General features: G+C 34.2%; 1 protein-coding gene across 5 annotated transcripts in view; it reads right to left on the bottom strand.

The window, feature by feature from the left end:
* RELCH (RAB11 binding and LisH domain, coiled-coil and HEAT repeat containing) overlaps positions 1-26946 on the bottom strand; it is a 103802-nt gene that overhangs the window by 69891 nt on the left and 6965 nt on the right. For 4 of the 5 annotated variants that reach the window (XR_003516906.1, XM_027576092.1, XM_027576093.1 and 1 more), the window contains exons 2-8: positions 12565-12654; positions 4723-4794; positions 4556-4611; positions 4341-4454; positions 1917-2120; positions 1720-1811; positions 850-1134 (exon numbers count right to left, since the gene is read on the bottom strand). Coding sequence is in view for 4 of the 5 variants with exons in the window: in XM_027576092.1 (XP_027431893.1) it covers positions 850-1134; positions 1720-1811; positions 1917-2120; positions 4341-4454; positions 4556-4611; positions 4723-4794; positions 12565-12654 (913 nt within the window). In the remaining variant the exon portion in view is untranslated. The remainder of the gene's footprint in view (positions 1-849; positions 1135-1719; positions 1812-1916; positions 2121-4340; positions 4455-4555; positions 4612-4722; positions 4795-12564; positions 12655-26946) is intronic. The other variant, XM_027576095.1, reaches the window with a different exon arrangement.

Below are 26946 nucleotides of genomic sequence, written 5' to 3'. Positions count from 1 at the left end.
TTAACCAACTGAGCCACCCAGGCGCCCCTAGATAATTCCTTTCTTAAAATGATTTATAACCTAAAATTTTTTAAATTATATTTTTTCTCCACTAGAAAATTTGATCTTAAAGGGCAAGTACCACTGTTATCTCATCTGATTTCAATCATTGAGACAGACCCAATAAAAATTAAGTAAATGAATCAAGAGAATACTAATAATACAGTATTAGTAATGGAAGCAGACACAGGAAAAAGGACTAGGAGCAGAAACAATTCCCCTATTTACATTGGTAACTATGCAGTACCAAAATCTTCTACTGAGTCTGTTAATGACTGCACAGAGAAAAGGTAAAAATCACTGGCTTTAGGGGTGCCTGGGTGGCTAGCTGACTGAGTGTCTGATTCTTGGTTTTGGCTCAGGTCGTGATCTCAGGATTGTGAGATGGAGCCCTGCACTGGCTCTGCATTCATCAGGGAGTCCGCTTCATATTCTCTCTTCCTCTGCCTCTGCCTCTTCTGATTGTGCATGTGTGCTCTTTCTCTCTCTCAAATAAAATAAATCTTTAAAAAAAAAAATCACTGGTTACAAGAGTTTATAGCACACAGAACATACATATTATTTTATGGGTTTAAGTACTCTGCTAAGCTAGAAGCTACCCCATTTATGTTTTAATTCTCTTTAATGTAATTGAACTTAGTAATTACTTTGTGATATGTTTTTGAGACATGTACCTTGCTATGTGTTAAGTTCACGCCAAATGTAAAAATTCATACACCTGACCTGCAAAATAAGAAATGAAGCTCTTCCAGTTTGGCAAGGTATTAAATAGCTGAAAGATGCATTTCAAAACATAGGTTGCATACTAACCTATTAGGTTTATCAAAATGGACTATGTTTTTACTTGATGGAGAAGAAGATGGCATTTCTTCTTTTTCTCTCCTGGGGACAGAATTTGGGAAATTCTCTTTAGGAATAGTGGAATCAACTTCATCTGATTTTGAAAGATGGATATCTTGGTCTTTTTGCTTGTCTGAGCTATTTATAACTGGATTCTGTCCACTGTCTTCAGAGTCTTTATGATCCAAAGAAGGCTGAACAGAGTCACAGACTACTGGGATGATGAAGTGTTCATTTTTGAGGAAATCCATTTCACTGTAGAAAGAAAGAGAAATTATCAGAGAACAACTATATTCTTAAAACTTTGGCAATAGCATAAACCTCATACTAGGTTTCATGCATTAAAAGTAAAACACATTAATAGAAAATTGTTTGGCAACTGATTTAAGCTTTTCTGTACTACATAAAGGAATGCTTCATATATCTAAAAGTATAACTACAAACTCTTACCAATGAAGCATAAAAATGACCTTATAAACTTTGAATTGGCATTTAGCCTTCTTTTCTGTATTTGCACAATGGGAATAATTTCATCTAACCCACAGGATTATAATAAGAATTAAATGAAATAATCAGTGGGAAGTACTTATAACATTAGTGTGAAGGAGTTATTTTATTAATACTGACACAACCATGGGGAACCAATTACATGATTACTACTTTTTTTGGGGAAAAAGAACATATTAAATATTTAAAACAATTATAAGACTTTCTTTCAGAAGTATTAGAATATGAAAAATTATGTCTTACAACTGAAATATTATTTTATATATTTATATAATCTGTCAATTTCTTTAAAAACTTTAAGAGGCTTTTTAGAAATGATGATTAAGTACTAACCTTTCAAGTCTTCTGATTTGCTCCATCAAAGACCATTTCTCACTATTTAATAAACTAATTTTATCTTCTAATTTCTGTACTAGCAAGGAGTTCTAAAATCAAAATGGGAGAAAAACAGAAACTCAAGATCTCATAGCATGCTTTTCCACAATTTAAATACTTCTACTGGACTTGACTAGTTAGTTAATATTGCTCACCTCCACAGTCTGAGGAGTTTCAAGGCTTGGAGGAAGGCTGCCTAAAACTGGTGTAAGAGCCTCTAATTCATCTTCTTCCACACCACTGGCCACATCCACAAGATCTTTCCCAGTCACTTGATGATTTCCAAAATCTCGGTAGAGCTGCAGTAAGTCTGGAGGTTTTGGAATGTTTAATCCTACATCATCCCAGAGTTCAAAATCCTAAGAGATAAATAGTAATAATAATATTTTTAAAAACTATGAAGAAATTTTATCCTGCATTTTTGAGATTCATTTTATTCCTTATAGTTAATATCTTGAAAACCTAACACAATCATAATTTTGTTGTAAAGTCAAAGTGTATGTTCCAAGTGGGAAAACATCATTGTTAAACTTACTTCACATCTTCCACTGTATATAATATTATTCTTGTAAGTTTCCCGATATTCTAGGTAAACAGGTTTAACTGTCTTAGATGTCAAAATGTTACACATACAATCTTGTTATTAAGTCTCTCAAAAATGCAAACTCTTAACCTTCAAGATTGTGTTAACTTTCAAGCTTGTAAAACATAAATATTTGCATGAAGTCATACAACATGTCTACATTAAGAAAATCTTAGTTCAAAAGTTTACCCATTATTTATAAGCAAACTAATTGATAGCATTAATTTTGTTCTTCCTTTCTTTATTATTCTAACCTATATATGTTTAGTGTAATCTCTGGTGGGTAAGCAAGCAATTTAATCTGTTTGCCTTCTTGTTATAGCTGTTTGAATCTAATTTATATTATTAAAAATGCTTCTGACAATTTTCAGAATCCAAATGGCTATTCTTCCATTTGTTGTGTATGAAACATTCTCTTGAATTCAATCTAATACAATTCTATTACTAAAGTACAAAAAGGCATAGCGCCTCAAGCATTCCATGAGCAAAGATTTTTTGAAGAGCTTTATAAAATTCGAGAGTAATTAATCACATGCAAATATATTGTCCTACCATTCATTCTTTCTCTAATACATCAAAATTTAGTATTAATTTGATATCTTGTAACTTATTTATTTATAATTTATTTGGGAAACCCTCTTTGAGAAACTATGGCATATTCATTTGAATGTTCTAAATGTGACATTCTTATTCCTTTGAAGCTTTATTTTTTTTTTAAGATTTTATTTATTTGAGAGAGAGACAAAGCAAGAGAAGGAACACAAGCAGGGGGAGTGGGAGAGGGAGAAGCAGGCTTCCCGCTGAGCAGGGAGCCCGATGAAGAGCTCGATCCCAGGACCCTGGGATCATGACCTGAGCCAAAGACAGATGCTTAAGGACTGAGCCACTCAGCGGTTCCTTTGAAGCTTTATTTGAATAATGAGAATACCCATTATTGAGGCTTAAATCTGAGGCAAATAGAAGGCAGGTATTAAAAATGGGGGCTTTGGAGAAATTGGACCCAAGATGAAATTCATATCTGTCTCTGTTTATCAGTTATAAATTAATCTGAAACTTAAGCAAGTCATCTGTAAAATGGATATAATACTCATCTCTTAGGGTTTTTGTAAGGATAAAATAAAATGTATATTAAGTTCTTAACACAGTGCTTGGCCTACAACAAGAACTAAACAAACTTAAGCTTTTTAAAAACGTTATTAAATGACTATTATACATATTATTCAAATGTCCATTTATCTGTCTATATTCATCAAACATTTATTAGATATCTGCTGTGTGCTTAGGAAAAGGAATAAAATATTGTCTCCACTCAGGGGCTTTCACAGTTCAACTGAGGACATAAACAGGTACTCTTAGTATTATAGATATTATAATTAAAGAGCTCTCAAGAATTCAGAGAAAGGAGTCAATTTCTGTCTTGAGGTAGAAGGAAAGATTTTGGAAAGGTGATGACCTGTGCACTCTTGGAAAAGGTTTAGGTATTTACAAGGCACAAGGCAATGAAGGGATAAGGGAACTAATTATTTCAGAGACAAGGGGAAGAATGAACAAAAGCACAAAACCCTGAAGGAACCAGATATGTTGAGAGGGATGCAAGCCCTTCTGTTTGGCAAGATTATAATGAATAGGCAAAAGAGAATATTGGAGAGGCAGGTGGAGATTAAGCTAAAAAGAAAGTTGAGAGTGCTTATAAATTTAGAATTGATAAAGAAGGAGTTAAAGCAGTAGGTAGGAGAGATGCATGACATGAAAACAGAGAGATTTAGAAGGCGGAGATACAGATGTAGTGGGAGTAAGACAGTGACAAAGTTGAGTGTGGCAATGGGAGCACGACCAAAAAAATACCAGACTGCATGGGCAGAGAAGTGTTTGGTAACTAGCGTTACAGAATTTTACCGTATGTAGGACTTAAAAAATTAAAGAAACTAGATAAAAGAGAAAATAAATAGATTACAAGTTAAAAAGGAAACAAATCATTGTCAAAAAAAAATTGTACCTGATCATCATTTTCATCTGAAAAGGTTATTGATGTAAGCTTGTAGTTATTCTTCAATAAAAATTCATTGACTAAGAAGTTTAGAGCTCTCTTTTCAAGAGGTTTGATTGGTTCCTACAGGCAAAATAAAAGATACAATACTGTAAGTTTCCTTCCTTCAATACTTGTGCTACCATTTTATGTGGAAGATACTTTCAGTTCTGTCATTCACCCACCTGAATTTCAGGACTTGATTTGTAATTTTTTCGTTCCTGTAAAGGAACTTCATGTTCTGGTGGAAGAAAATATAAATAACACTTTACTATTTTACATTTGAAAATATTTCAGCTACTTCTACATTGTCAAAGTAGAAAAAGTCTCAAAAAAGTTTTATGTACACCACCTGCAGCCTTTGTCAGGTTGGCTCGGAGGGCCTGAATGGTCTCCTTGGCTTTCCGTAGTTCAAACTCCAGGACTGGACAGGGATTTGGAATAAACATACACAGGCATCCAACCAAGAAAAGGGAAACAAAATTAAAAAATAAAAAGCAAGGATGGGTATGAAAAAAAAATACAATTTGTATTGAAAACAGAAAGCATGCAATCTTTATGAAATTTGTGAACGCATGCAGCAGAGTTGGTTTGCAAGCAAACTGGTGAATGTTTTCCATAGTTTTAGAATTCAGGGGACTGCTGATCAAATGTTCTAGCTGTCTGACAGGGAATAGCTCTATTTAAAAATAAAATCTATGGCATACTCTCATTTAGGTAAATAAAAATATTGGTAATCTGGGTGCTTGTACTTCACTCAAGTGTAGTGTAGGTAAGAAAATGCAATGGAATATTTTCAGGTGACATAATTTTAGGGGAAAAGACAAAAATTTAGATCAAGTCCAAGCAAATATACTTAAAGAAAACCTTAGTATTAAAAAAGAAAAAGTATTTTTAAATGCATTATCTAGAATAATGTTATAAATCAATATATAGAAACATTAGTGAATATATCCCTTCATTAAGATATTGAAGAAACATGGCTTAAGTATTTTAAAATGTTGAGATGGCTTTAAGTTTTTCTACAAACAAAGTTATGTTATCTACAAACAAGCACAGATATGTTAAATACATATCTTAAAAAATGTTCCTATGGTTTTAGGTTTCATTTAAAGCCAAAGGGTTGAAACAGTTTGTTCTTTCATTTCTATTTAAGACCATCCTAAAGTAAATGATTTGTACAATTCTAAAAGTATAGTACCTAAGAATACTAAGTAAAATAGGATTTCAACGTTTCTGATAGCTTTCCAAATAGATAATCTCTTCATGATAAGAGATACTAACTAGTGAAACTCAAAGACTTCTCTTGCTACTGATAAGATAAACGTGAATACTGAGGAAACATTTTTAAAGCTCTTTAAAATGTTTCATCACGAGCAGGATTTAACTAAATGTGTCTTAACTGGGAACTTTCTTTAAGATACATAAATATTGCTCTGAAGAAAAAGCAAGCTTAGCTGTGGGGGGGAAAAGCCATTTCCGTGAAGTAAAGCTCTTGGAAAATTAAGTGATCTTTGTCACAACTGGATATTAAACAAAATTATGGTATTTAAGTAGTTCTGCATAACAACTAGCAAATTAAAAAATTTAAAGATGGCAATTTTTTCCTGATTGACTAATAAACAGAAAAAAGAAGATGGCGAATGAGATGCTATCAGAGACAATAAAGCTATAAAAATATATGGAAAAATTAGGATTCACTCAGTTTGCATATTTTCATTAAAAACTTAAGATGTAATTGAATCACATCTAGTACATGAAGGCCAGTTATTTTGATGCACAGAACTTCACTGCAGCAACATGAAGGCACAACTAAAAGTCAGATGACATGTATGTTACTATTTCTTTTTTGGTAGTTAGCAATGCTGATCTGCAAACATTTCTGTGCAACAAAGTTAAAACATTTTCCCTAAAACTTACACTTCTGGAAACAGAGTTTGTGTTTAAAGTCAGACTGCACACATTCAGTGTGTAAATATAAAATAGGTTTACTTTTTTTTTTTTCTAATTTCAAAGCTTTAGGTAATTGATTTTGATCTAAAAATACTTAACCATACCTTAGGTAAAATCAGTATACGTATTATGCTTTCAGTATCACTTACAATTTACTAAGACATATTACAGAACAATTGCAGATCAGAAATGCCTGCACCAGAATGATAGAAATATGAAAAAAATAAAAAAAGGGTTAAAACACAAACTGTGAAAAACTCAAATTCAATTGGTGAAAAGTTTAGGTGACTAAGAGCAAAACATTGAATGATCAAGGCACAGAAAGCCAGAAAAACCCATGTCAGACGGCAAGAATTTATATTTTTATGCACATCTACAAATACATTGCCAAATGTCACTAAAAATTACCAATGCTTTGAAAAGATAGTGCTTATCAAAATGAATTCACTCTGCTGCATGTTTCTTAATATACAATATAGACTTTAAAAGACAAAGGCATATCTTTGAAGCTATATAGCACATCTCTATAAAGGCACAGTATGATCAAGTAATTACAATTACATGAGAAAGTTTCACAAGAAAGGTCTGAACAGCTATATTCACACATACATGAATTTGTCTCTTTATTAAAAAATATTGGATTAAAGCTCAAAATTAATTATCCTGTAAAGAGATACACTGTACCAGACAATCTCCAAGTATTTTTTGAATATTTTAATTTTTCATAAAAATGTTTGATGATTTGTATGTTTGTAAAAAAAACAAAAACAAAAAAACACTGTAGGAACCAACTACCCACCTGTTCACTCCACTACCTCAATCCTCTACTAATAGTCTAACCCTACTGATGGCAATTTTATTGGAATTAAACTAATAACTGCAAAGATGTAGGTATATGCTAATATTATATATTACAGTCTTACCAAATTAATTAATGATTTTCAGTATAAGCATCTCTAGATTAGTTGAAATTGTTATTTTCCAACAGGGATTGGAATATTGGTATTCTATCAGAGGTACCTGAGTGTTTAAAGATCATGTTCTCATGACTTTACATGAAAGGTAAAGTGTTAAATTTTAAAGCAGAAAAAAATATCAATCCCTTGTGGCCCCGATCAATATATCACTGTATTATCTTGAAATATTTGCTAGTCTTTGATCATCTTGGCACAAAACTCAAAACATTATTTTGGAAAAATTTTTCCATAACTGACATGACTCTGATCAGAGTTAAGTCCTTTTTCATTCCCATTCCTGTTCATTGTTGAAGAGTTTAAATCAACAGGGCTAAGTCAAGGTCCTTGCCAGAGTGGACATGAAACCATCTTCTTTCAAGTCAGAATTTCCTGGATTTTTTTTTTCTGACTATAACGTGATTTGACTTCATAATAAAATACCACTTCCCCATTTTTTAATACTTATTTTATTATTCCAGGAACAGGTCTAAGAAATAGGGAAATTCTTTTAAGATTGTAAGTTAGAATAGAAATCTATTCCTAAAAATGATATTAAAAGCCTAAGACAGTAACATTACCACCCCTCCTGGGTTTAGACTTCTTCCTGCCTATTATAGACTTCAGAAAGGAATACTACTGTTAGGCATGTGAGTAGATAGTGAAAAATAAATGAATGGAAGCAAGAAGCAATCTCTATTTATAGACATTTAGTTTTTTCTATTCATCTTAGTTGGGGGGAAAAAAATCCTCTTCCCCAAACCTTAAAAGAAAAAAAAAAAATCTTATTATTACTGTCCTTCCTGCTCAGGTTCTCTTACAGATTCCTCTTACACTCATCTCAAAGCTGGTGTTTTTCAGGGGACCATCTTGGCCCTTTTCTTACCCTACAAACCCCACCGGGATGATATCCAGCCTTATGGTTTTAACTTCAAGTACTCCAATGATTCAAAAATCTTTAAACATTTTCCTGAAGATACAGACCTACCTAATTATCTCTAGGACATGCTCACCTGAATGTCTCATAAGTTTTGAATTTGATCTATCTACATGAATTTCATCATGTTCCTCTCAAATCTGCTTCCTCCTGCAGCCTCTCTCCATTAATGGCACCACTATCTATGCTGATACCCAAACAGGAAACCTGGAAATTACTCTTCACTTATTCCTTGTGCTTACTCAGTCCACATTAATTAAATGTCCAAGCCATATATTCCAACCCTTGAGTAACCCCCTACTAAAAAACCATTCATCTCAATTGTCTCTGCAATTATCCTAGTTCAGACCTTTATGACTTATCACCTAAATTATAACACCCCTCAGCCATATTAAAAGCTTTTTGCCTTTAAAGCCTTGTTTGAGCATCTGCCTCATTTAAAATCATAAAGATTTAAGTAAGGCTCAAAATAAGAAAAACAAACAAACAAACAAAACAAAACCAAAACAAAAAAAAAACTACTAATTTATACTAAGTACAAATATCTGTACTAGGGGAGAAATACATCAGGAATCTGGATATGTATGTTGCAGGCCAATAGCAAAGAGATGAGAGGGCTATTGATGCTGCTTCTTAATCATTGGACAGGCCAGGTTATTCCTCAGGCAAAAATCTGAAAGTCATTTTAGAATGTCTACTAGATTATGTAAGTTTTATAGAGGCTTCATGTGTCTATTTTGTTGATTATTGTTAACAGAACAGCTTAATACCTTGAGTATTGAAATAAACACTCAACAAATATTAATTGAATAAATGGATATTCAGAGACTCTGATGCTAAAGACAGATCATGTAAATTGGAAACAGGGTTATAGGTGGTCCCAAAATTAACAAGGTCCTTACCACCATTTCTAAAGTACTGTACATTTATTTATATTACAGATACAGACATTTTTCAGGACAAATTTCTTGAGAGTGGAAACTTTATTTCATGTTTCTATATCTAGTACCTAACACATAGCAGATGCTTAGAATGTCTAAAATAAATTTTAAAAAAATGGCAATCCCAATATTTAGAATATGCATGTCCCTTGCTATCTTTAAGAGAACTTGAAAATTTAAGAGGTGCACTGGACATGCACCAAGTAACACTAGATTTCTTTAATAACATACAGAAAGTTCAGTTAGGTTAAGCTCAATTTGGTTTGGTGTCTACCACTTTTTAAATCGTTTTTATGTGAAATTTTATACTTCTAAATTCAGAAATGGAAAATATCTAAAATGAAAAGCTTTTTAAAAATTTACTTCTTTTAAAAGAAAATGACTATGTTGAAATAGTCTTGTATGGGAAAGACGCAATTTGGCTATCCACCCACAGGAATGTACAGATGGGTCAAAGCTACAGCCTGGTACTAAAAGATATTTTGTGGGCTCTGAAATAAAAACTTATGTGTTCATATCCCGATCCCTTATCATATGGAGGCTACTGGGCCAATCTGTCAATTGTGGTGAGCCACAGTTTCCTGAGGCATAAAATAAGGATATCATGACCTACTCTCCAGAATTGTTAACAAGATTAAATATTTTATACAAAGCACCCCAGCACAGTGCCTGACACAGAGTAGATGCTCAATAAACATTAGTTCATTTAGAGATGTTTTCCTCTTTGAAGGAAAACCTATGCAGACTTGATAAAACCACCAGATTTTTAAATTTGGGAAAAAGATGGTAAGAATGATGCTGAAAACAGTATCTATTTGTCTTATAAACAGCAGCCCCTGAATAAAGGTTGGAGCAGACCCTACATTTACGTGGTGGGACAATGGTCTCAGTCAATACCTGTGTTATCTATAATCTCCCTCTGCCCAAGACAGGTATAGAAAAATTTAATAAAGAAATTTCTATTCTTTCCTAGTGAGGTTTACAGGTGATCCAATCACAGATGACAGGATCTTTTCTGGATTATTGGTCTTTAGATAAGCTTTTAAATTACTACCAGTGGTTAGCAAAGAGCCACAAATCTTTTTAGAAATGGGAATTGTGATTCACTGAAACTTTTTCATAAAGTTTCACCCACATATCACACATGTGATTCAATTATAGGCTATGATACAAGAGTGCTAAAAAGTAATTCTCTTGTAGTAACATATATTTTCCTTCCCTTTTCCAATGAAGATAAAAGTGTTTATTTACATATTAGCACTGTATAATGATCAAAAATTACTTTATCTCCCCAAACCTAGACACAGAGTATAATCTTTAGATTAAAAATATAAGGTTAAAACCACCACGTATTTATAACATTTCATTCTTAGGTATGCTTGGTTATAACATTTTGCTTTTACATCAATAATGTTACCCCGAATTAGAAATACTGAAATACCTAAATAAGAAGAATAATGAACCTCTTAAATCTGACTAAATCTAAAATTTAGGTTTCCAAATGGAAATTAAAGGAAAGAAAATAATTATGTGATCTATTTTTGGGTAAGAGTTACTTTCTAATTATATTACTGTTTGAACAGTAATACAATATACAAAACCAGATATATTTCGTTAGTCTAATAAACTACCATATATTTGATATTAACATATAACATATTTAATATCTAACATATACAACATAATTATATAACATAATGCAACTTAACAAATGATAAAATAAGCAGGATAAATTAGTCCTAAAATTATTCAAATAATTTCCATCTAATATGTTAATTTTTAGATAAAACTGATGTGATTTACTGTTTGATACAAGTCAATAAATAATGCTTATGACTAAATCATGATTTGATATAGGGAGCCACATTAAACTCTTCCAATGATTTCCCCATTCAACTGATATCACTACTATTTACATTGTTGAATCCTCTCTTAGCTTCTGCTGAAATAAAAATAGTTACATTATTTTTTGTCTAACTCATACAATACCATCTGAGATTTAAAACTATTCAATATTTCTATTCTTGAGCAATGAATGAAAATCATATGTTGAAATGTCATTTTTAATCAGGTCAAAGCTCGTCCTTCCTGCTATGACATACTATATTGCACAGTCAGTTGTGGGCTCTGTTGCTGGGCTATCTGCATTTGAATTTGAATTCTATCCTTGTCACTGAAGTCTTAAATAATCCCTCTGAGTGTCTCAGTCTCCTGGGGAGAGAGGATGATGACAACTCTGTAAGTCAATGAGTTAAGATACATCTAGAATGGTGATTAGACTAGAGCAAGTGCTACATAAAAATTAGTACTCACTTTTATTCATAATGACCATGACAGGTAAACATTAGGTAGACTGTAACAAACTTGTCCCAGTAAATGCAAGAAAAATTCAACAGTTGGTCAAGAAAGTAATTCACATTATGAGTACTCCCTGATACTATATTGACCCCACAGGCCCCATCTGTCCCATGTGGCATCCTTCCTGCTCCAGGAATGCCCACCATTCTGGTGGATATCAAACTACCTAACTGATATCTGTCTGCTTTCCCCATCTAAGAGCCAATGTCCTATGAAAACTACAATTCCTGCAAAGCACTCAAAAAATTTCTTCAATTACTGATAGCCACAGCTCTGAAGCACCTGACGAGTATGAAACAGTTGACACTAAAAGAGCCAGGGCTGCTACACTGAATTTCCAGGGTGGACCTGGACCAGAATCTAACTGGCTTCATTAAATGTGGGCAGAACAGGTGAAAGGTGGAGAGGGGAGGACGGGGGAAGGAGATTGGTATGAGTAACCAAGCATTTAGAAAGAATGTCAGTCTTCTAATTGGAATAAGCAAGGTCCTGGAGGGCCCTGCTGTACCAAGTATTAACCCTTTATTTTCTGGCTTATAGGAAAGCCAAGGGAAATTTTTGGAGAGATGCTGTGATGGCTAGAGAGCACCCAGAGGTCTCAAGACAAAGTTTTATACACCAGCCAGCACAGAAGTATTTTAACCAATTTTTATAATCAGTAGTGTTGTGTTGATATACAACACCTAAATATCAGCCCCGGTTTGGAAGATCAAAGGAATGAGAGAGACAAGGTCCAACTAACTTTGTACTAAGCTATGGCTAACTTAAACCTGCTTTACATCAGTTAGAGAACTACATGGTTGTAAACTGTTGGTCACAAGCAGAACTCAGCAAATTTTAGGTATGCATAACCAGAAACTCACCCCACAACTGGAAGAGGAAGTTGAGGGTTCAGATGTTCCTCGTAGCCAATAAATTAGTAACATAACTTTGTGTAATAACTACATAATTATATTCACATACCAAATCATAGAAGGAAGAGAATTCCTCAAGTCACTTTATTATTTCTTGAATGTCAAAGAATCCAAATCTGTCTTTACAGTGTTACTCACCTGCCACTCTCTCATCTGTTTCCCTGTTACCGTCATCTGAATATCTTGCAAAGTCTAAAGAATCAAGAGTACTGATGCTCCCAGCTCGATCTGTAATAATGAGAAAAATAAAAGAAACTTATTTTTAATTGTCAAGATAAAACACTGGAAATCATTTACCTATTATTATTTTCAGTTTATAAAACTATGATTCTAAATTCTACTAAAACAATAAACTAAGATAAAAATGCCCACACCAACTAAGCTACTTTAAAACAACTCAAGTTTCCCTGCCCAAATCTCTGGCTAATTCCTGAACAATGCACACACAGGGCAAACTGCAACCAGTCCAGCTAAAGACGAAAAAACCCAAAACAAACAAAAACAACCTGAAATGAAATTTGAGCTACTGTATTGAGTGTTCGCAGACTGAATTCAAGAAAATAATTTCTTATGAAAAAACACAACACTGTTTGAAAAAATAGAACAGAATCCTATCTCCAAACATAACACACATTTGTCCACCTTACAGTCCAAACTACTTGATACACAAGAACCAGTAAAATGTGATCCAGGCTCAAGACTAAACACAATCAATAGGGACCAACTCAAAGATAATCTAGATGTTGGAATTAGGAGACCAAGTTTTAAAAATAACTACTAAAACTATGCTTAGTAGACTAAGATTTTAAAATAACTACTAAGGGGCGCCTGGGTGGCTCATGGGTTAAGTGACTGCCTTTGGCTTAGGTCATGATCCTGGGGTCCTGGGATCGAGCCCCACCTCAGGCTCCCTGCTTGAGCCTGCTTCTCCCTCTCCTGCTCCCCCTGCTTGTGCTCTCTCTCTCTCTCTCCCACCTACCCTCTGTCAAATAAATAAAATCTTTAAAAATAAAATAACTACTAAAACTATGCTCAGTGAAGTAAAGGAATATGTACACAGAATGAAAGAAAGGAGAAAATCTTAGCAGAAAAATAGAGACTATAAAAATACTAATGGAAACTCTAAAGGAGAAAATTATCAGAAATTTCAAATTCTCTGAAGAGTTTAAAAAGAAAATGGAAATGACTGAGGAAGGAGTCGGTGACTTTAAAGATAGATTAATAGAAACTATCCAAACTCAAGAACAGAGAGAAAAAAAGATCGAAAAAAAAAATGAACAGAGCCTCAGGGACCCATGGAACAGTAGCAAAAGATCTGACATATGTAAGTTGGAGTCAACAACAGGTAAGACAAGAGATAGGACAGATACAAATTCAAGAAGCTCAAAGAACACATAAAACAGAAATTTAGGCACACAATCAAATTGCTGAAAACCAAAATTGAAAAGAAAATATTAAAAGCAGCCAGAGAAAAACAATATTTTACATATAGGGGAACGGTAATTTGAATGACTGCTGACTTCTCATAAAAACTCCAAAGGCATCCAGATTGGAAAGAAAGAAGTAAAACTATTTCTATTTTAAATATAAAAAAACTAAGGAACCCACTAAAAGATAAATAGACCTAAGAAATAAGTTTATCAGAGCTGCAGAACACAAGATCAACATACAAAATTCAAATTTTTATACACTAGCAATGAACAATCCTAAGGCAAATTTTTTTTTAATTTGATTCCCAATAACATCCAAAAGAATAAAATACTTAAGGAAGACACTCCAAGCTTATAGATGAGAATATCCATGTTAGGACAGCAGAAATCCACAATACACAGATTCAATGGAAACCCTGCAATCCCTATTTAAAAAAAAAAAAACTCTGCTGACTTTTTCCCACTTCTTTGCAAATATTGAGAAACTATCCCAAACCATGGATATGAAAAAGCCTCAGAAAAGTCAATCTTTTTTTTAAGTTTATTTATTTAAGTAATCTCTACATCTGACGTGGGGCTGGAACTCATGACCCCAAGATCAAGAGCTGCATGCTCTTCCAGCTAAGCCAGCCAGGCGCCCCAACGCCAAAGTAAGCTTGGAAAAGAGTAAGGATAAAACAATCATACTTCTTGATTTTAGACTTACAGCATTTTTCAACAAATGGTATTGCGATAAGCAGATAGCCACCTGCCAAAGAAGGCAAGTGGACCATTATTGTACACCACAAGTGAAAACTAATTAAAAATGGATCACAGACCTAAATATAACAGTGAAAACTATAAAACTTTTAGTAGGAAATGTGGAAGCAAATCTTTGTGGCCTTGGCTTAGGGCAATGATTTCTTAGACATAACACAAAAGCATAAGTAATGTGGTAGGCAGAAAAATCCTAATCCCTGATTATCCGTGAATATGTTATCTTACATATAAATGGAATTTGAGATTGCTGGGTGGCTCAGTCGTTAAGCATCTGCCTTCGGCTCAGGTCATGATCCCAGGGTCCTGGGATTGAGCCCCGCATCAGGCTCCCTGCTCTGCGGGAAGCCTGCTTCTCCCTCTCCCACTCCCCCTGCTTGTGTTCCCTCTCTCGCTGTGTCTCTCTCTGTCAAATAAATAAATAAATAAAATCTTAAAAAAAAAAAAAGATTGCTAATCAGCTGATCTTAAAATAAAGAGATTATCTTGGATTATTCAGGTTGGGCCAATTTAATAGCAAAGGTCTTTAAAAAGTGGAAAAGGGCCATAAGCCAAGGAATATAGGCAGCCTCTAGAAGGTATTTTATTTTATTTTATTTTTTAAAGATTTTATTTATTGAAGGCATTTTAAAGGCTTCCCCTAGAACCTCCAGAAAAAACACAGGCCTGCCAACACCTTCATTTCAGCCCATTTAGCCTATCACAAGACCCATTTTGGATTTTTGAACTACAGAACTGCGAGATAATAAATAATAAAAATAATAAATTTGTGTTGTTCTAAGATGCCACATTTGTTTTTTATAGCAGCCACAGGAAACTAATACAAGTGATAAACAAATGAACTGATAAACTGGATTTCATCAAAATGAAAAACCTCTGCTTTAATAGATAAAGAGGTGAGATATATATATATATACACACACATATATGATATACACATATCATATATATCATACATACATATATGTACAATGGAATATTATTCAACCATAAAGAATGAAATCTTGCCATTTACAACATGGATAATCTAGAGAGTATAATGTTAAGTGAAATAAGGCAGTCAGAGAAAGACAAATACCATATGACTTCACTCATACATGCAATTTAAGAAATGAACTGAACAAATAAACAAAGAAAAAAAAAAGAGACAAACCAAAAAACACTCTTTCATTACAGACAACAAACAGACAGTTACCAGAGGGGAGGGAGGTGGTGGGATGCATGAAATAGATGAAAGGGATTAAGAGTACACATTTTGTTGAGCAGTGAGTAATATATGGAACTGTTGAATCACTATATTGTATGGCTAAAACTAATGTAACACTGTATGTTAACTATACTGAAATTTAAAAAAAAAATCACCATTTAGAAAGTGAAAACACAACCCACAGAATGTGAGAAAATATTTGCAAATCAAGGATCTGATAAAGGACTTATATCTACAAATATAAAGCACTCATAACTTAATAAAAAAAAGAGCATAACTTCATAACGGGCAAAAGATTTAAAAAGACATTTTTCCAAAGAAGATACATGAATACCTAGTGAGTACACCAAAGGATGCTCAACATCATTAGTCATTAGGGAAATGAAAACCAAACCACAATGAGTTACCATTTCAAACCCACTAGATGGCTATAATCAAAAAGACAGATACTAACAAGCGTTTCAGAGGATGTGGAGAAAGCAGAACCCATATACTTTGCTGGCTGGAATGTAAAATGGCTCGACTGCTTAGGAAAAGTTTGGCAGTTCCTCAACAAGTTAAACATAGAATTCCCATATAGTATATACTATACTATATACACTATATACTATATACCCAAGAGAACTGGAAACCTATATTCATACAAAAACTTGGTTCATGAATGTTCATTAACAACATTCACAATGGCAACAAAACAAAACATTATTCACAATGTCCATCAACTGATGAATAAATAAATAAAATGTGGTATAACCATATAATGGAGTATTATTCACACATGCAACAACTTATATAAACCCTGAAAACATCCTAAGTGAAAGAAGCCAGACACATATGGTCATACATTATATGATTTCACTTATATGAAATGTCCGGAATAGGCAAATCCATAAAACACAAAATATATTAGTGGTTTGCCAGGCACTGTTGATAGAGAAGAATGAGCAGTGACTACTAATCAGTACAGGATTTCTTTTAGGGGTGATGAAAATGTTCTGGAATACAGAATAATGATGATTGCACAATTTTATAAATACACTAAAACTGAATTGTATACTTTAAAATGGTGAATTTGGGGTATATGAATTAGGCCTACTTTGATAAAAAGACAAAAAATATTCAAGTGTTCGCCAAGATGCAAAGAAATTGGAACCCTCATGTATTGCTGGTGGGAATGTAAAATGGTACAGCTACTTTGGAAAACAGTTGGCAATTCTTAAGAAAGCTGTTAAACATTTGAGTTACCTTATGACCCAAGCAATTCCTCTTCCATCCAAAACAAATGAAAAAGTATGTCCACACAAAATCTTGTACATGATCATTTATAGCAGCATTCTACACAATGGCAAAAAAGTAGAAACAACAAAATGCCTATTAACTGATGAATGGAGAAATAAAATGTAGTATATACATCCATGCAACTGAATGTCATTCTCCAATAAAAAGGACTGAAATACTGATACATGTTACAACATGATGAAGCTTGAATATACCCTAAGTGAAAGAAGCCAGTCACGGGGCCCCTGGGTGACTCAGTCGTTAAGCGTCTGCCTTCGGCTCAGGTCATGATCCCAGGGTCCTGGGATTGAGCCCCGCATCGGGCTCCCTGCTCGGCGGGAAGCCTGCTTCTCCCTTTCCCACTCCCCCTACTTCTGTTCCCTCTCTCGCTGTCTCTCTCTCTGCCAAATAAATAAATAAAATCTTTAAAAAAAAAAAAAAGAAAGAAAGAAGCCAGTCACAAAAGAACCACATATTACATGTAAGGAATGTACAAAATTGGCAAATCTATAGCAGCAGAAAGTAGATTAAGTAATTTCCTAGGGCTGGAGGGTGAGGATGAATAGGATGTGTGATAATGGGTGAGAAATTTCTTTTTGGGGTGATGGATATGATCTAAAATTAGATTAGGTTATAGTTGCACAACTCTATAAATATGCTAAAAACTGAATCATATACTCCAAATGGGTGAATTTTAAGATACCTAAATTCTGTCTAAATAAAACTATTAATTTAAAAAAGGTGTAACAGCTTTGGAGTACAATGACAAAAAATGTAATTCAAATTCTGTATTCAACAAAAATATCCTTCCAAAATGAAGGCAAGATAAACTTAATCAGTTCCCTAAATATTTTTCAAAGGTCCTTGTGCCTCAAGATGCTCCTAAGAAGATTCAAAAAAAGAAAGAAAAAAGTATAGTTGTGTGTGTGTGTGTATGTATGTGTGTGTGTATGTGTGTGTGTGATATCTCAGATTTTATAGTGCACATCAGTATACCAAAGATCCATAGAAGTCCTGAGGTAAAGCAAAATAAGATAGCATTTCCCAGAATCATTTGTCCACCACATTCCTTTTTTGAGTAATACCTATTTATTATCACAAGGAAATAATGTTACTCAGAACACATTGTGAAAAATGTTAAACTGCTTTCCCTATTTTCTGTAATTTAAAAATATCCCTCTCCCACTCCCCCCTGCTTCTGTCAAATAAATAAAATCTTTTAAAAAAATAATAAATAAAAATATTCATTTAAGGGAAATAATGCATTAGAACAGGGGTTGGCCGGCTAAGACCTGAGTCAAATGTGGCCTGAGGACTGTTTTTATATGATCCCCAAGCCAAGGGTGGCTTTAATATTTTTTAAAGGGTTGTTATCACTTATTCATTCACTAAACATTTACAGAGCACCTAATCTGTACCGGGTATTGTTGTATATTCAGGGTACATAGCAGTGAAAAAACAGATAAATAGTATGCCAAAAGATACTATGCAGAAAAGCAAAACAGCAGAAAAGGGAAAATTAATTTATACGAAAACATCTCAACTCTTATTAGATCTCCGTGATGTAGCTGTCTTTTTGTTATTATTTTTTAAACAGAAATGTCTTGTCTCTCAGATCCCACTTCACCATCAGTGGCTCCCAGATTCAATGACGCTGTGGAAGGCTCCAATAAGAAAATATTTTAAACTGAGCACTAAGGAATAAATGTCTTCCTTTTTTTTTGGTAAGTTTATTTATTTATTTAAGTAATCTCTATACCAAACATGGGCCTTGACCTCATGACCCTGAGATCAAGAGTCGCATGCTCTTACAATTGAGCCAGCCAGGTGCCCCCCACCATCTTCTTTTACAACAATTAGTACATGCCAATAACTGAAATGATTGACTTCAAATAGAGCTATGTCATTATCAATGTACCTTATCTTTAAATTCCTGTTAAGGTAAACTAAGTGAAATTCTATATATAGCACTCTTCTTAGAACACTGTGTTTCTATTCAAGGAAGCATTTAATTTCCTTGCAATTTAATTATACCTGATAAATAATAATTTGCTATTAACTTAAATTTTAGGACAGCATAAACAAAAATGACAAAAAAACAAATATTACAGTATCCCTCGTTATAGCATAATTTCTTTTAAGCATAAGCCAAGAAATATCAAATAACAATAATAACCACAGAAGTATCAAAAGTTCAGGTTAAAGGGGCTGGCTCAGTCAGTAGAGTATGCGACTTTTGATCTTGGGGTCCTGAGTTTGACCCCACATTGGGTGGAGAGATTACTTAAAAAAAAAAGTTCACATTAAAAATGGGCTGAACTCAGGAACACTACTCAGCAATTTAAAAAAACACTACTGGGATGCCTGGGTGGCTCAGTTGGGTGTCTGCCCTCGGCTCAGGTCATGATCCCAAGGTCCTGAGATCAGGTCCCACATTGGGCTCCTTGCTCAGCGGGGAGCCTGCTTCTCCCTCCCCCTGCCACTCCCACTGCTTGTGCTCTCTCTCTCTCTCTGATAAATAAATAAAATCTTAAAAAAATAAAATAAGAAAACACTACTGATATATACAACATGAGTGAATCTCAATGCTGAATGAAAAAAGCCTTACACAAGAGTACACATTGTATAAGTTCATTTAACTGGTGTTTTAGGAGGCAATAGTAATTTATAGCAGAAAAAAATCATAATAGTGGTTCTTGGAATGGGGAGCTAACTTGGTAGGAGCATGAGGGGAACTTTTGGGGGAGATATGTATTGACAGGAGTTTGGGTTATCACAGGTGCATTCATTTCTCAAAACTCATCAAATGGTACACTTAAAACTTACATATCTTATTGTCTTTAAATTTTACCTCAAAAGAAAAAAGACTCTAAATATTGAGCTCTTGGGTAATGACATGCATACTAAAGATTTTAAAAGAAAGTATATTGATATCTGCAGCTTAATTTGAAATGCATAAAAAAACAGGATGGAGTTTTGGATGAACAAAGGGTTGAAGAAATATCTAGATAGGAGCCAAAGCAAGCAGAGTAGAATGTGAATTGTATAATCTAGTGGTGGGTATATGGGTATTAAAATTCTCTCAACTTTTCTTTAAGTTTAAAATTTTCAAAATGTGGGAAAAAATAAAACTTGTTAAATTAAACACTGATAGGATCCACTGATGCCTAGATTTTAATAATTAAAGCTGTAATACTGGAAAATAGCTATTATTATTGTCTTAAATGACAAAAAAAATTTTAAATGTTTTCCCTCTACTGTTTGAAATTGAAACTTACGGTGAGAATTTGCCAGATCATTAAGGCTATCGATACATATTGCTTAAACTGCTTTCCAAAATAAGTAAATATAACAAATATAACAATCGAAGTTCCATCAGCAGTTTAAAATGCCAATGCTTGGTATTATTTTTAATCTCACCAATTTAATGTAAAACTGTATCTTGCTTTATTATGCATCTCTGATTCCTGGTGAACTTGAGCACTCTTTGAAAAATAAGCGTGTGTGTGAATTTTCTATTCACATTCTTTGACCATGTAGCTAACATCTAGATTTTCCTGATATATTAGTTTATCTGGCCATTATTGCCCTAACCAGAAACTAAACTTAAGAACTACATCTTCTACTCTTAGTCACATGTCTTAGCTCCTCATTCTGATGTCTCCAAAGTGTGTATTAAAACATGTACACCCAATAGGACCAACTTTTATCAATCAATATTCTGGTATTGTGACATCAGTCCTCACAGTCTTATTCCTGATTTCGTGAAATGTTAAGGATGATGTTGGTTGTTGATTTCAGATAAATATTTTTTATTATGTTAAGTATTCACCTACTGTTAGTTTTCTATGTTTTTTTCTTTCTCTTCCTCTTCTATATAGGCCTAGATTAAAGCTGGTTAACCACCATACATTATTCCTCTATTATACTGTTATTATTTCTCTGAAAGTTTCAAAGAACTCATCTGTACAATGGGAGAGTCCTTGGGGAAAGCAAACACACACAGTTTAATTTTTAACTTGGTATTACTATGGCCGTTGGAAAATATTTTGGCCCAAGCCAAGAGCTTCATATTTTCCGAAAAAGAAGATTTGACACTTTTCTAAATAATAACTATGATGTCACAAAAGTAAAAAAATCTCCTAATTCATTAAAATTTATTCTGTCAGAAAAAAAGATTATTAAAGACAGTAATTTCAATTTTGACTGAACTAACCTATAACAGGTTTTGTAAATACAGTGTACTTTGGATTTTCAGACTAATAACAGGTAATACTATAGCCCCAAGAGAAACATGCTTCTGTAGATCCAGCCACAATTCTTTTCAGGGTAAGTGCCTTTCTAAATACTCTAAAAGAGAGAGGTTTGAAAAATTTAACTCCTCTTTTTAGAAAGAATCTACCATATTCTAATATGAAGTATACCACAAAGCATATCTTCAAATTCTAGGATTGTGTAACTTCTTAATAATTCATTTTATAACTCAAGAAGCTGAATGGCCCGGAAGTTTCATCAGAGCTGGCAAACTGGTAAAACCTGTATGTAGGTTTTAACTGAAGTCCGAGAACTAAATCCATTATATGCAGTGTGACTTTAAAGCATGCAAGATTAGTTTTATAAATCACATACAAAAGTCTCACTTATATTTACATTTAATATTTTAGCACTGATGCAGGATGTACTTTTACAATAGTTCAAAAAATTAGTTTCAGATTCTTGAAAAGGTATTTTTTATGGAAATTATATAGTACTTTAAAATCTAAATGTAATTGAATAGCTGCTGACTGGTAAAGAGTACTGGTTAATTCAATTAAACATTTACTGATCGACTACTGTGTACGAGGTTACTGACATGAGGTAAAGTATTGAAGGATAATTTTAAAGGATGTGGATACAGAAGTCCATGTAGATGTGTTTTGTATGCTTATTAAATGTTTCTGTAAACACACACAATGAGTTATTAATAGTAATTGACTCAGATGAGCAGAAATAAAATTTTTGCTACATACTTCTTTGTACCATTTGAGTTTTGTTTGTATTTTGGCATTTTACCCCCAAAGACATTTAATACTTTTTATAATATAAGCATTTAACAATTAAAAAGTCATGAAAGTACCCAATTCATAATGAAAGGACAGGGAGTAAAGTATTACCAAACAATTAGCTTTATATTTAAATTCTTTCAGTAAAGGTGGTTTACTGAACCATACCTAAATAAATCTATGTCACAGTACATAACAAAGGAATGTATATTAGAGAAATTCAATAAATAGAAAGATAATAAATTTCCCTTAAAAAGTAATTATATTTAGGGGTGCCTGGGTGGCTCAGGTCATGATCCCAGGGTCCTGGGATCGAGCCCCGCATCGGGCTCCTTGCTCAGCAGGAAGCCTGCTTCTCCCTCTCCTTCTACTGCTCCCCCTGCTTGTGCTCTCGCTCTCTCTGTCAAATAAACAAATAAAATCTTTAAAAAAAAAGTAATTATATTTAAACCTGAGATTGTATATAAACATTTTAATATGTTATCAACTTAAATTAATTATGGATCTTAGAGATCTGTCAAGGGCAAAACTTACATTTATAGTTCCTGATCTCAATTCTTCTCCAATGCTGGGGCTCATTTCACTGACCCATATGTTGAAAATATTTGATAGCTAGAAGGAATCTTAGAGATAGTCCAATCCCCTCATTTTTACAGATAAGAATACAGAACTATGTATTCATTCAGTATTTACTAACCCTCAGTGGGGAATATAAAATTCAGGAGGATTTGGTCCTTGCCTTAAATGAGCTTATAAACCACTGAAATTAAGCATGTACACAGATAACAATGATACAATCAGATCACTGTATGTTAAAGGTTTAAATAAATTGTGAGTAAGCCAGGAGTAGAAATCCAGTCTGTCAGCTTGCAGTCTGTTGTCTTTTCCTCTTTTGTCAGAAGATTCCACAATGAACAAGACCTTTCAAGTCAAAAGACTGAAAATTAGGAAGACTTAAATGCTGAAATTTTATAACTATTTACTTAAGTTAAAATTTCTATAGCACTGGATGATTTTACCCTATGAACAGCTGTTAGGTAAAGAGAAGAATTATTAATAATTATTATCAATAAATATTAGTATATTTTTAACATGTTTGGAGCACTTATTCTGTGCCAGACACTTTCCATGGATAACCTTATTTATCCTCATAACAACCCCCTACAAGAGGAGTCATTGGCACCTGCTTTTTTTTAAAGATTTATTTGAGACAGAGAGAGTGCGCGCACCTGTGTGGGCACACGGGGCACGCGGGGGATGCGAGTGGCTGGGAATCCTCAAGCAGACTCCCTGCTGAGCACAGACCCCAATTTAGGGCTTGATCCCAAGACCCTGAGATCATGACTGGAGCAGAAATCAAGAGTCCTACGCTCAACTGACTGAGCCACCCAGGTGCCCTGCCATCTGCCTACTAAACAGAGTATGCAGAGTGCTGTAATTGGAAACTGGCAGAGTAGAAATGTAAAGTTGAGCTCTCTGATTTCGAGGCCTGAGCTCTAAACCATTAGTTTCCTCAATAATACCTAAGAGCATGTAGGTTCAGATCTCCTAGTTCCAGGTAAGTTGGGCTTAATACTGTGAATGGCTTCAGAAAGATCAAACTTAACTCAGCTTTGCTCAGGCAGAGTAGGGGGAATGGGCTATAGAGGAAAAGGCTAATTTTCACAAGGAATATTCTAAACTCACATATTTACAGGAAACTACTACCTACCTACAGATCATTTCTTTAACACAGCTTCAACATTTATTCAAAGCTTTTCCCCAGGCACAATGTTAGGCACTGTGCAAAAAAAAAAAAAAAAAAAAAAAGAGTTCATTAGAAAGACATGTAAATTCACAAGTCTCTATATAATTTCCATAAGTGGAACAGATAAAAAAATGCCACAAGTTAGAGGATTCAGAGCTCACTAAGGCAACACAGAAGCACAGAACTGATAGAGGGTCAGAAATAATATAGAAAATATGATGACCCTACTTTGAGTGAGCAATCTTATCTACCTATGACAGGACCAACTGGTTGCAAAAACAAATGAACATCATTTCTGATTGCTGGGAATTTTTGAAATACTGGGTGGGAAAATGTGGAAGAAAGCTACACCCATGATTACAACTGTGGTCTCTTCCTCCTTGAGGTTTTAGTTAGTCATGCTCCATGACTACACCAGAAACTTAGAGGTAACCATGCAGCAAAACTTCAAGACTGAAAAAGAGTATACAGACAAATTCAGCCTTGTAAGATTATTTCATTCAGAAGAACAATTAGTGACGATATGTGGCTCTAATTTGAGGCTCAGTTGATCCTAGTCTATGGCCCAGATATCCTACAACCACATGTAGGACATGCATCCTGATTTAGATTAAGTGCTATGTAACTCATGGACATCTTGATGAAATTAAGTGATGCTTTAGGTGGATTATTCACCTCTTAGTGTGGTGCTACAAGTCTGTCTGTCACTTTGACTGTTTTTTAAATGGTTAGTTTTAGACTACCTGACCTGCCTTCTGCATTAAGGAGAGTGACTGATCATACACTAAAATGACCTAAGAATTCTTGTGAGCTTTTTTAAAGTTAACATAAAACAGTAGTTGTGGTGTAAGGGAAAGAATGCAGACTTTGAAGTTAGTGATCTGGGCTGGAATCTTAGTCCTGCCACTAAAGACATGATTTGTGGTAAAATATAAAAGGGCATACAAAGAAAGGTAAGCCCCTGTGCCTACCTCCCAATCAGCAATCCTCCTCTGTGGCACCAATCATTGTTTAGACTCTTCTGTATGTATCCTTTTAAATTATGCTAGGCATATGCAAATGTCTCCCTTTTTGTACATAAATGGAAATATATACATACTGGCTGCATCCTAAATTATTCAATTTATAATATAACTTGGTGATCATTCCACATCAGCACATATCAACTATTCTGTTTTAATTAACCAATCCCTTGCTGTTGGATATTTAGGTTGTTTTCAAAATTTTTTTTTTAAAGATTTCTCATTTATTTATTTAAAAGGGAGAGAGAGCATGCAAGTGAGCAGGGGGAGGGACAGAGGGAGAGGGAGAGAAGCAGACTCCCTGCTGAGCAGGAAGCCCAACTTGGCGCTTGATCCCAGGACCCTGAGATCATAACCTGAGTCAAAATCAAGAGTGGAGGGGCGCCTGGGTGGCTCAGTCGTTAAGTGTCTGCCTTGGGCTCAGGCCATGATCCCAGGGTCCTGGGATTGAGCCCTGCATCGGGCTCCCTACTTGGCGGGAAGCCTGCTTCTCCCTCCCCCCGCTCCCTGCTTGTGTTCCCTCTTTCGCTGTGTCTCCCTCTGTCAAATAAATAAAATCTTTAAAAAAAAAAATCAAGGGGTGCCTGGGTGGCTCAGTCGTTAAGCGTCTGTCTTCAGCTCAGGTCATGATCCCAGGGTCCCGGGATCGAGCCCCACACTGGGCTCCCTGCTCAGCAGGAAGCTTTCTTCTCCCTCTCCCACTCCACCTGCTTGTGTTCCCTCTCTTGCTGTCTCTCTTTCTGTCAAATGGATGAATAACTTAAAAAAAAAAAATCAAGAGTAGAATGCTTAACTGACTGAGCCACCCAGGTGCCCTTAGGTTGTTTTCAATCTTTAATACCTTTACTTACAAATGATATTTTAAGAATCTTGGTTCAATTGTTTTAATGCAAACGAGCATGTATTCTAGGAGATTAAAGAATATGTATTTTTAAAATGTGATTGATATCACCAAATTACTCTCACGAGTGTGACACCATGCATGGGTACACATTTTACCTTCCAACCTTTGTGTCACCCATCTATTTTTATCAAAACTACACTAAGAAGACAATATTGCTTATAAAAAATTTGTTAGGAAGAGTCCAGTGAGACGACAGATTCAAAAATTACCTACTCATACAGGCTACCTTTTTGATATGGACATCATATTCAAAGGCTGAGGAGACAAAAATCAGTATTCTTACTATTATGACTTATTAAAAGGCACAAAATGCAAATATTCATCATTAAGAACAATGATAAAATGGACTAGAGATTTTGGTGATACATTCATAACTCATCATTCCACCTTACATTCTTGGATTAACTCTCCTTACTCTCACACATCTCCCTCTGACAGAAAAAAAAAGTTTCGATTCTTACCATGATTGTAAATTTTAATAGTCCTTCAGTAGTTCTTTAATAAAGAACTACTATCGACTAGAAAAATTAGAAACTTTAAGGCTGTTGCTAGCTCCTTTTCAAATTCTACTTCCATACACAGAATATTTACAGGACACCCCATACAATGCAATAAAAAGCTATTGCCTGGATGGCTCAGTAGGTTAAGTGTCAGACTCTTGATTTTGGCTCAAATCAAGAGCCAAAATCAGGTCATGATCTCAGGGTCCCAAGACTGAGACCCCCTGGGGCTCTACACTGGGTGTGGAGCCAGCTTAAGATTCTCTCTCTCTTCCTCTCCCTCTGCCCCTTCCCTGCTGCTTGCACATGCCCTCGTGCTAGCTAATAAATAAATAAATATTTTCTTTATTAATCCTTATATTTGTAAGATATATAGTTTGCAAGCAAAAAATGATTTTTTAGTTAATTTTTACAAATTTAATTAATACATGATATTCAATACAAGGTAACAAAAGAGGTAGACAAATTCCAGACACATATGAAGAAATAACTTACTATTCAAGATAAAATAAAACTAAAGCAAATCCCCCCAAATCAAAGGGGCACTGTGTTCAAAATATGAACAAATAGCAAAACACTATTTACTTAAATACTAACAAATACATTTTTAGTATAAATAATTTAGAAACCATAA

The sequence above is a fragment of the Zalophus californianus genome, chromosome 14, assembly GCF_009762305.2.
Source record: "Zalophus californianus isolate mZalCal1 chromosome 14, mZalCal1.pri.v2, whole genome shotgun sequence".
NCBI lineage: Eukaryota > Metazoa > Chordata > Mammalia > Carnivora > Otariidae > Zalophus > Zalophus californianus.
Note: the sequence above shows the minus strand (reverse complement) of the source record. Positions and strands in the feature narration are given on the sequence as shown.